This window comes from Vanessa tameamea, chromosome 6 (assembly GCF_037043105.1).
Source record: "Vanessa tameamea isolate UH-Manoa-2023 chromosome 6, ilVanTame1 primary haplotype, whole genome shotgun sequence".
Classification (NCBI taxonomy): Eukaryota; Metazoa; Arthropoda; class Insecta; order Lepidoptera; family Nymphalidae; genus Vanessa; species Vanessa tameamea.
In genome coordinates, this window is record NC_087314.1 from 7,712,838 (window position 1) to 7,725,370 (window position 12,533).

General features: G+C 29.1%; 1 protein-coding gene across 1 annotated transcript; it reads left to right on the forward strand.

Moving 5' to 3' along the window:
• Positions 1–907: 907 nt before the first annotated feature.
• On the forward strand, positions 908–8,284 carry LOC113393272 (carboxypeptidase N subunit 2-like). Its single transcript, XM_026630067.2, has 8 exons — positions 908–1,026; positions 1,752–1,907; positions 3,653–3,803; positions 4,601–4,744; positions 5,023–5,479; positions 5,687–5,946; positions 7,198–7,323; positions 7,956–8,284. The coding sequence occupies exons 1-8, from the start codon at positions 978–980 to the stop codon at positions 8,197–8,199; spliced, it is 1,587 nt and encodes a 528-aa protein (XP_026485852.2). The 5' UTR covers positions 908–977; the 3' UTR covers positions 8,200–8,284.
• The last annotated feature ends 4,249 nt before the right edge of the window (positions 8,285–12,533 follow it).

Below are 12,533 nucleotides of genomic sequence, written 5' to 3' on the forward strand. Positions count from 1 at the left end.
AATACAGACACCTGAACAATTGTCTTAGGATCATTATCTGTATTTTCTGTCTCACCAATGCCTTTCTGTCGAACCAAGAAGACGAGGAACATAGGAACGCCAACGAGGTAGATATTAAGAAGGTGGTACTTTTAAAGACTTGTGTCAAAGATAGAAGGATATGGAAAATTAATATAGATTTAAGTTAAAAAAAAATTTAATTAAAAAATTAATTTAAGTTTTATGAAAAAATGAGAGGACGAACTTATCATCATCATTTTTTTTTATTCAGACTTAGTGTATTACTTATTTGTGTTCATATAAGTTTCAATAAAATGCAATCTCTTATAAAACTGGAAGATGAATGACATATAAAATGATGTTAAGGCAGATTTTGAATTTTTTCTTTTACATTATTAAAATATTATTTGATATAGCTTTAATATTGAAACATAGCTAAATCAAAAATCTTGATTTAATAAAGAATTACCTATAATACCATGGCTAACAAAATAATTATCAACCCGGTGAAGTCGCGTAAGATTCATGACTAAACGTAGCTATTTCACAAAATTAGTTTATATATCTACGAACATACATCACTTTATCATATACATATTGAGAGCGATCAGACAATTCTTTAATTACTCCCAATTTGTTTCTTAAAGAAATGTGCTGTGTTGTTATATAAAACAATACTAATATCACATCAAAAAGACACATTGGTAGGCGATATCACATGTTAGTTATTAGAAATCAATTACAATTATATAATTAAATCATAAAATATCCTATTCGATACTAAGATATTATGCCTATTGAAATCGAATGATATTATTTACGAACAAACCATTATTATCATTTAAATCTGATAAATATGCTTATGAATAGAGCGATATTGCATCATACACGTCCTAGTTGAACAAAAGGACAAAAGCATTTAGGCTCCACGATTTAGTATTATTGTTCTCAGGTGATCAGTGGACCGAATCAACGCTATGAATTTAGTACATCTATTGGTTGCTCTACAAATTGTCGAAGTTAAAGGTAAAAACCAACTATTTTTATAGGTACTAGTTTGTTGAACCGATTTTATAAAACAAAACACTTTTTGTGTTGACATAGAAATGTTTTTCACCGACTTTAACATAATATTTTATATTAATTATACTAAGCCCATGAGGTGTCACTCTTGTTAAACATTACTTTTTTATCCCCGTAGTATGATACTATGTAGTACATAATCCTTTTTTTCTCTTTCTTAATTGAGCTGAGCTTATGTTTATAGGATTGTGGACAAAGGCACACACGCAAATACACACCCACAGGCATAACACACACCCACAGGCATAACACACATATATACACACACACGCACATACGCACACACGCAAACGTAAATACAAATAACAATAATAAATTAATGTAATAGGATTGTATAAAGCGTTGCAGAAGAGCGGGACCACCTGTCACAAGTAACTTACTAGAAAGGTTCCAACTTTTAGATTATACTTTTGTAATATGTAGCAACTGAAACAAATGTATTTCAATTTTTATTTATTTATCAAACAGTAACCTCTGCCTTATATAAGTTTTTACCGAGTTCAAATAAACGAACTTTGTCCTTTACAACGTATCAAATTACAAATGTTCTCTCATTATATTGCACAGTAAATGGTTAAACAAAAAGTTAGATGATGGGTTTGAATGTGACCACCTCCATTTTATTTAGGAATTATTTGGTCAAAGCACAATGTTTCTATTTTTTTCAGTATTCAAAGTGACACAAGCCAAATGCAATTTGTCTCCATGTGAAGTACTCGAGGTATTGACCACAGGCCGAAGACCCGACTTACCAAACACTGGCTGTACAAACGAACTCCATTGGCGAAAACTCGACCGACGATTACAAGCTATAGAACAACCGGGTAAGTTTCTATTATCTTTTTTCTATCATTATATCTATCTCTATCTTTCATCATCAATGAGGTACACTAACTATTCTGTTTCTTTTATAAAATCAAAAATAAATATGAACATATCATGAAAATATTGCATGAAAATATCACTTGTAAATGAATGCCCTTCATCAGTCATAAGAAATGAGATGTTACGTCAATTATTTATACTGACCACCGACGCATTAATTATACTCACCATTACATCCGAAACACAGATATTCACGGGCATTTCAGTGAATGATTAGCATATATCCCAAGTAAAGAGATGAATGTACATATTAATAAGAATTGAATACGTCCAGTCAATTAAAAATAATCCTAAAGTTAAGAAAGCCTACGAGATAGACGTCAAGAACTCAACATTATTAAAGCATGTATCTAAAAATGTCCCGATTTAACATGTATAAATATATAAGAAGATATATGTCACTGTAGAATTTATTAACTCTAAGATTATTATCTATCTCTGTATAGAGAACCGAGATAGCCTAGTGATTAGAATGCGTGTGTTAGATTTATTTATAAAGAGTCAGAGAATAATTTCTATTTCTTTATTATATTTTAAGGTTTTAAGACAATAAAAGATTATACATGAAACACAAATATTTATTTAGCCATTATAATACCTGTAGTAATCGTAATATTGTATCAATTAATAATTGCAATAAAACTAATTACCTTAATCAAAATATACTTTATTCAAGTAGGCTTTTACAAGCACTTTTGAATCGTCATTTAACCAACTATTTAAAGTAAAGCTACCACCGGTTCGGAATGTAGATTCTACCGAGAAGAACCGGCAAGAAACTCAGTAGTTACTCTTTTTCAATATCCAAAAATACAGACATTTTAGTTAAATACAATTATATTAACTTTGTATATACAATACTAACTTTATATATTGATAATTGCAAAAACACAATTCATATATTCATCAATAATTTAACAAGCAATAACAATTATATCACAAAATTATATCGTACCTTAAATGTTAGCAGCAGCTTGCTGGTCCAGGATCAAAGTGAAAAGTAAACGTAAAGTGTTCTGTACCGAGCTTCCATCACTGATATAAGCCTCACTACAAATCACGTGACTCACAATAATGAACAGAAAAGTCAAAGTACCCTCTTATTTAATATTAATGTTATCAACACAATTCAAAAATAACTTAAATTAAATTATTATTATTACAGAATTGATTAAAACATACAATACATAGTGTAAGCCTTTTTGTAATTGTCTAATTATTTATTTATTTCTTACTTAATCTGGCACGTGCATCTTAACCGATAATTACGGGTTCAAACCCAGGCAAGCACCATTGAATTTTCATGAGCTTAATTTGTGTTTATAATTCATCTCGTGCTCGACGGTGAAGGAAAACATCGTGAGGAAATCTGTATGTTTCTTATTTCAACGAAATTCTGTCACATGTGTATCCACCAACCCGCATTGGAACAGCGTGGTGGAATGCTCCAAACCTTTTCCTCAAAGGGAAAGGAGACCTAAGCCCAGCAGTGGGCCATTTACAGGCAGTTCACTAATCTAAAAACAATACGTTAAATTGAAAGCAGGATGTTACGGTTCATAATCTTTGACAGTTTACAATTTCACGGGATACGAGTAGATTGTTATCTAATGGCATTCATAATTTTGTGGTTACGGATATTATAGGATTTAATAATATAATCACACTGAATTTTGAATCACAGTATGGTCTATAAGTGTTGGGCAGTCACGTTGGCGTCAATGTTCCAAAGGCTTGTGTAGATGTGACGCGTCTCATCGCTCGCTCAAGTGTTGGCGAACTGGACTTACAACCTTATCCCCAGATTTGATAGTACCGGCTGATTTGTATACTATGTAAGTAGATATTTAACTAAATTTAACTTTAAATCAAATGAGACAGCTACTTACTGTAGTATTCTGAATTCTTAACGCAAATTTGACAGATTTTCTTCTGATTATTGCATATTCAAAACAGATAAATCGAAGACGCTCCCATTGTACAGTTAATTTTAAATCACTCTACAAAATAATCCTTCCAATACAAGGACCCCAAATATTTGTAGAAAGCGTTGCCGGTACAAGGAACTAACCAATCATGCGTCTCTGTCAGCGTCTTGGTTATCTTTTTAACCAATATTTTCTAGAATAGACTGCATTTTTACCTTACGGTATTGGATAAAATCATAAATTCTTTGGAACTGGCGTATCGAGTCAGGTGTTGAAGCGCACTTTTGCTAATAAAACAGTACTGCTAAAGTAAAACGTTCGCACCTGCATATGTTTAAGTCTCTGAAATGGCTATAGGTTCCAATACATTAATTAAATCCATTATTTAAATTTTAAATAACTTTGGCAGACATCTTAAAAATAAATTATTTCCTTATAATTAAATAGTTGTAGTTGTATCTTTTGTCAAATACATGCAGATTTTTTTTAAAAATTTTTTTTACGTTATCAGTAAAATAATAAACATTACTTAAAACACTGTCCAAGAAGCGTTGTTATCGGGGCGGAATGTCTAAAGTATGCTGAGTATCATACTGCAAATGTTGATTTATAATATTATAATATTGAATAAATTAGAGATAAACATATTCACATGCATGTGAAGTAGGTTGTTTGTTAAAGAAACACTAACAATATCATTTCAGAGACCTCGGCACAAACAGACTGCGCACTTTGCATAAAACTACGTTTAAAGGGATGCGGTCGTTAACGGAACTGGACATGTTTGACAATCACGTCGAATTCTTACCTTCTGGGATTTTCGATTCCCTTGTTAATTTACGGATATTGTAAGTATATGTATATATCGAGTTATCTACTGAGACAGGTTATCTCATTTCCGTAGGGAAATTATATAATTAAGGATTAAGTCGTGTTATTAGAATAACTCACACATACTTCTTAGGTATTATAAAGAAATATTGCTAATATCCGTGTTAAAAAGTTACTAGAAAATTAAATTGTATTTTCATGTTCATCATCATCTTCATAGAAACAACATAATTCATTTCATACATATTTTTCCGCAATGTCGATATTAAGAAAAATAAATATAATTTTATTTCAGGCGTTTACAAAGAAACTATTTAGAAGAAATCGACAGCGAGGCATTCAGATATACAAAAAAACTATTTCATGTTGATTTGTCTAACAACTTTTTATATACTCTACCTGAGAGGCTATTTGTCAACAATTCCTATCTAGAAACCATCGACATTTCAAACAACCAAATCATATACATACCTTCCGACACCTTTGTTGGACTTGAATCGCTCACAATATTAGATTTGTCAAAAAATAAAATTCAGCAAATAGAAAATGGTACATTCAATTTGAACAACCTCCAAATTTTGAAATTGTCAGATAACAAAATAAATAATATAACGGAAAATGCATTTGAGAACCTCTCTTCTTTAGAAACATTGCTGTTGGATAAAAATAACTTACAAAATGTTCCCACGAATTTATTTCGTCGTTTATTTTGTTTGACGTTCTTGGATTTGTCAAACAATCATTTAATTACAGTAAGTACTAATTTATTAGGAGTATTTTTAATGAAACTCTTAAAGCATTTTGTGGTTGTGTAACTATAAAAAATTCTACAACATTTTTGCTGTACTACTTTCATTCTTATTCATAAGTCAACTTTTACTCGTGTCCTTTCGTGAAATATACATTTTCGATAAACTAATATTATAAAGGAAACTAAATATCATTAAATATATTTTCAGTTAACTGGCCTAGAGTTCCTGAAGCTCAGACAGCTTCGCACCTTGGATTTAAAGGAAAACTCCATATCAGAAATCCCTGACGATATTTTCTTGAATTGCTCTAATTTAGAGAAACTGGATTTGGCAAAAAACAAATTACGTTTCTTGAATATCTCAGCTTTCCATGGCTTAGAAAATCTTACATCGCTTATACTGTCTGACAATCAAATTTACGAAGTTCACTCGAAAACATTTTCAACTCTCAAGAATCTGACGACCCTGTAAGTCATTAAGAATCAATTTATATGTAAACGTTTAGGAGTAAAAGTTTCCCATTATCATAATTATATATGTAATTATTATTATATTTATAATTTTTAACACAAAAAAATTATAGGATAATGTTCCATGTGGCAAAGTTTTTTTTTTAAGACCCTTATTATTTCTTAGATGCCCTTCCTGTAATTCTATTACATACATACCCTTATATTGACATACAATAGAGTTCCATCATCATTTCATAAGTAATCTTGAAACTACCGGCTACATAAATATAATTTAGTATCAGTATATTAGAAAAATATTGTAATTCAGTATTATTATAAAGGAGACTAAATATGAATAAGAGTTTTTATGTTAAAGTTTTTCGTTAAAATTTACATAATTTGCTCACAGCTCATAATATTGTATAGTCTTCAAATTCTTTTAAAAAATATTTAAATAATATGCCTATTATATTAAATCTCCTGAGATAAATTTCTCGATTGTGCTAAAAAGAAATTCTTGCGCCGTTCTTGAACATAAATAACAAAGAAAGACTGGGATCCCTTTTCATTGCTACAAGTTGCAACGATTACCGTACTATAATTACTCTTTTAGAACTAATAAATTACGTTTACAGAAACTTCTAAGCATTTCAGAGTTTAGACTTTAATAGCATGTTTTTTAGTTTAATTTATTGGTATTATAAATATAGTGTGTTTCACACAAAACTGTGATGTTGAATATTTGCCTCAAGCAATAAAAATATAATAATATTATACATAAATATTACATGTAATGTGAAAGGCTTAGTAGCTGAAAGAACAATCTATACTAATATTATATGTTTTTTGTTTTTTTGTTATGTCTCTCTGTTTGTCTCTCTGTCTGTCTGTCTGTTATGATTTCACTATTAAACCACCGAATCGAATATGGTGAAACTCTATATGAAGTAAGATTGAAATCCCGAGGTACGGCATAGGCTACTTTTTTATACAACGCCCCAGACACCTACCGGGGTTAGGTGTCTGGTGCACTTCCTCCCAACTCGCGCTTGCAAATAGTTTCAAATATACCCGAAACTTGATCGAACAATTATCAGCTACGAGTTTAGCAGATTTAATTGTTAATGGAATAATAAGGATATACGAAACGGAGCAAAATAATCACACTCGATTACTTTTTCTGACTCATGTCATTTCCAGCAAGAACGAGCCATGCTGTGGCCAGCATCATAGGTTATAGTTATTAATATTGGTGAAAATTTTCAGGTATTTGGACAACAACATGTTCCCATCGCTACCGTCTCGAACACTAGACTATATGCCGAAGCTCGCAAACGTGAAACTTTCCAATAATCCATGGCATTGTGATTGTCATGCTCTTTATGTGTCTGCGTAAGTTTTTCCTTCCATTTTATTTATTAACAACTACAACTTCGAGTTACTATTCGTTGACGTTTATACAAAATTCATAAACAGTGTGTGATTATTACATGTATATTTTTTCGATTGAAAAATATTAATGGCTAAGTTTTTTGCTGTTCTGCTCTGTAAAATAAACATTCTAAACCAGTGCAATTATTTAGGTAAAATTAACTTTGTAAAATGAGCATTCAGAAGTGTTTGTAAGAGCCTACTTGAATAAAGTATGTATATTAAAATTTTGATGTAAATTGAAATTTAATACAAAGGCTAGAATTTAATGAAACATATTATATAACATGACTTTAAATTGCTCTATAAGCTATTGTAATAATACAGTGAAACCATTATCATTACATTGAAGGTCTTTCAGAAATAAGTAATTTATTAACGTCAAAATGCTTTAGATACAAACATTTATATTATAATTTTACATGTTATCAAAATATTTTTATAATAAAAAACTAAATTCGTCGCTTATACTGAATTAAAAATAAAATAATTATTATATGATACGGTATATATAAATATTAAGATTCTTCAGCATCAATATATTAGATATAATATTAGATATAAAAATATGAATATACTTGAATATTTTTTAGATGGGTACGCTTGAACGAAATGAAGATATGGGATTATTCGCCTACCTGCGTATCTCCTTGGTATTTAGAAGGTCATTTTCTTAAGAAACTAAAGTTTCCTGAGCTATGTTCAGGACAATGGGCCAGCATGGTAAATCTTTCGCCACGGCTGCCAATGCAGCAGCTTCTCTCTCTCAATGTCAGCGTTAACAGAAAACCTCAAGGCAGCATAGAACATCATGGTGATATCGACGGCTGGAACTAATTTAATCGAATTGTTTCTTAGATTAATATGATAATATTTAGTGTATATAACTTTAAACATATTTTGTAGTCGTATTTATACTTTATTTATTATAATTACAATTATTTCATTTTGAAGCATTTAACTTACTTATAGATAGTAATAGTACCACCAGTTAACGTTTCGGAAAATATTATGACCTGAAAAGAACGGACGAAATAAACTCAGCGGTGTTCTTTGTATATTTTTGTAATTGTGCGCGAATTGAATACGATAAAAGTAACCCCTGGGTTATTTTTATCGTATTCAATTCGCCTACAGCCTCCTGAGGCTATCGTTTAATTTCCAAAATGTGCTATCCATGAACTCACTAATTATGTATCTATAAACTTCTGGACACAGATGTTCCTTTAGAGTTGCTTTAAATTTTTCAGCGAGCGCTATTTATACGTTTTATGGCATCCTGTTGTATACCCGTAAATTAATTACTGATCTTATGCCGTGGGATAATTGAAAACAGAAAAGTGTCAAAAATATATATTCTGAATAAAAGAGGTTGAAACATAATATTTTATTTATATATTACAGAATTTTATTTATTATCTAGTAAGAAATCTACTAAGACAAAGGCTTTTATATAATATGAAAATCTAACATCTAACACACAATATTGAACATAAACAAAAAATACAAGTAAATATTTATGACAGTGGACTGATAAGCATATTAATTAAGTGACACATTATATATCAAGAAACACAATAGATATTCTTTTTCGCCAATTAAATAACAAAGGTATTAAATGTTAATAAAATTGAATTAAAATGTACATACCATGCTTGATATTCAAGATATACTAACTCACGCTTGTATCGTCTGTAATGATTTATTATAACGTAAAATTTATATTTATGAATAAGAATTTTTATTAAGTATATACAAATATGTATATATAATTAAATAAAAATTATGTATATAAATTATATAATTAAAAATAGTTACTAAATTAAAAAATTAAAGAGTTACTAATTTAAATTGTTACAAAATGTATTAATTGGCAAAGTTCAACATATATGAAGTATATATTTTATTAAAATATAGAAGTCTAGTCTTTCAATGTTTTTATTTATTAGCGTTAAGAATTTATTTTTAATAATATCGATATCGACGATAAGAGTTTATTTATTTACCACTCATATTAATATGATATTAAAATAATTATTAAGATGAATAATTGAATTACGCTCAAATTCTTTGAACAATAATTACATAGAAACACGTAGCATTTGAGGCCAAGAAAATTTCATAATTTCTTATATTATTGATTACTAGCTGCCCGTCAAGAATTTTGGCAGAAAAAATGGATTTAATCTAACTATGCATTTAATCTAATAATGCAGCGTCCCCTTACGTGAACATTAATTTAGGTAGTCTATATATATAGTATATAGCCTATGATTAATTATCTGTAATAATTTACCTTTCAAATTATGAAAGTTTTTTTTCAAATATATGCTGTGGTTCCGGAATTTACTTTACGCATGGCTATGCGCATGGCCAATTTTGGCCCTCCCTTTTTATAATATTGGTATAGATTAGCGAGCCGCTCCGGCTCCGAATGGGTACAATTTATTAATAAAGGGATGCAAAATGAACTCAGATTTTTTTCAGTAGGTATGTTCTTTTTTATTTTATAAGGTTTATATATTTATTATTTTGTGACCAATATTGAGAAACATAGTTCGATATTTGTCCATGGTTTATAGTTTAAAAAAATAAACATTTTTATATTTTATTATTGTTAAAGCTAGTCAAATACTTGATTGATTTTTAGTAGCACGTAATTTGCAATCGGCTATATCAAAATCAAAATATACTATATTCAAGTAGGCTTTTACAAGCCCTTGGAATCGTTATTTTACAAAACTATATTAGTGACGCTACCCCTGGTTAGGAATTGGTACGGATTCTGCCGAGAAGAACGGACAAGAAACTCAGTAGTTACTTTTTTCCAACATTTAATATACAAAGTTATGTTAGTTATGTACAATTATATGTGTATACTGGAAGTCAACAAGAATTAGTTTCACGCTTTTTATCATCTATTATAATCTTGTATTGAATAATATGTTTTTTTATTAATGTATTTTTACAAATTATTTGAATTTGTTTCTTCTAAGGCTTAAAAAGCACAATTTTACTTTACATTATATACCCAAGATAACTCTCATATTCATAATAAGGATTAAAACTAATTGGATACAATAGCTTCACAAAAAGACTATTGATTTTTAACTAATCTGTAACAGATATAAATAATATTAAGTGAAGCTAAGAAGAAGGGTTCATGGTATCGCGAACCTTCCTGTAGGCCTTTATAAGAACTACAATTTTCTAGTACATTGATTTTATTTATGGTGGAGTGAGGCTTAGCCTGCGTTAACCATCTAAGCGTATCAAAATCCGTTCAGTGGCTTAGAAGTAAGCGAAGATACAGACACAAACAGAAAGTGCCTTTGTCTTATATTATATATACGTGTACGTAATAATAATAGAAAATATTAGATAGTTGTAATAAAAAAATTAATGAGATATTTTTTTATGAGAGACATCGATACATCCAATAGGCTCTTATATTCTTAGTGTCTCAAAATTGTCTTTGATTTCTATCACGATTACTAAATCTCGCTACTATAAATGGAAATATTAAGAATTCAAAATCAAAATATATTTTATAAAATATTTTTTTTTAATGTTTGCTTTTTCTTTTCAATCACCATTTTAAAATATTACAAATAATGCAAAGCTATTATCGGTGTAGAATGTTAATCTAACTGGAAAAAAACTTTTCATGCGAAAAAAGGTCTTTTCTATAAATTAAATAAATGATATCTACAAAAAAAAACCTAAGATGCATGTATTCTAACTATGAACGTATCCGAAATCAAAGTTTTTTATCATTTATATATAACAATAATTATAATGTTATACCTCATAATACCTATGCCTTAATTTATAAGTATGTCATTACAATAGATAAATTTATTAATTAACAAATATAAAATAATTATTGGGCTTTTATAACAGAAAGATATTAATTTAAATTCAAATAAAAATGTAAATCTGATATAACTTCTAAATAAGAACAAATTTATTTCGATGAGACAACCGTCGTTTACAAAATTATTAGCGATTTAAGATTTTAAATTACCATGGTTATTTTTATTACTATAAGTATTTCACGAGAACAAGACATTCGTAGATAAAGTCGAAATATCGTGCTCCACCAAATAAAAATAAAAAACATGGTATATATCCCGTTTCAAATACTTATAGTATTAGCGATTTCTTGTACTACATCTATAACTTGATTATTATGAAAGTTAGGGTAACTCTTTGATGTGAAACTGATTAGTATGCCGCGATGGGAAGCGGCATGTCGCTCCCTTATCATGCCGTCATGCCTCCTACATGCTTCTCCGTTCATACTGGCTTGCTCATTATAATAATAATAATAAAAAATATACATTTATTTTATAAACTGAATTAATTAATCATCAATTTCGATGTTTTACGTCTACGAATTGTTCCATGACGACCACATTTCAAATTTAAAGGCAATTCAATTTAAATCAAACACTCAAATTATAAAACAAAAGGCAGATGAAGCGCGCGAAACGTTATAATGAAGCAACGAATGAGGACAAGATCAAAAACGAAGTCCCGGTAGTGTGTGTAGTAACAAACAATTGGTTAATTAATAATTAAAATTGTAGCACTTTTGATGTATTAACAAATAAAATTGTCCTTTTGCACTACCGAGTATTTATATACATTTTATATTCGTTTTTGTTGCTTTATATTTCGTACCCTTTGCCTTTCGTTCTGTAATCCCAGCCCATCGTCTTTGATAGCGATAATCAAGATAAAGTTAACGTCATGATTAATCGAAAACTTATACTAAATATAATCAAATATAATTATCTGATAAGACTAACAATTATCACAGGATATATTAGTGACTAATCCAAAAATACAAAATAAAATTCGTTATCTCTTAAAAACGAAAGTATAATTATTTGGATCTAACAAATATTTGTTTACTTAACTTATCAATTTAAATATTTAAAATTGTTCTGTAGATTGTCTTAGATTAGCACATTTAAAAGTTATCATATATTTAACTCTATTATCTGTCTGTTTAAATCATCCATAAGTAGTCATAGAAGGTACGTACGTATTTTTCCAATTTGAAAAATCATAAAAACCAAACGAAGTAGCATTATTATTCTTATTTATTATCAATGATTACTAAAACATAAAACTTTATAACATTATGGTCCATGCTACGATTA

Bases quoted from the DNA above. Each gene is read 5' to 3' on its own strand.
- LOC113393272 (XM_026630067.2), top strand. From the start codon at position 978: ATGAATTTAGTACATCTATTGGTTGCTCTACAAATTGTCGAAGTTAAA. The intron at 1,027-1,751 runs GTAAAAACCAAC...TATTTTTTTCAG, and splicing joins ACAAATTGTCGAAGTTAAAG to TATTCAAAGTGACACAAGCC. The intron at 7,324-7,955 runs GTAAGTTTTTCC...AATATTTTTTAG, and splicing joins CATGCTCTTTATGTGTCTGC to ATGGGTACGCTTGAACGAAA.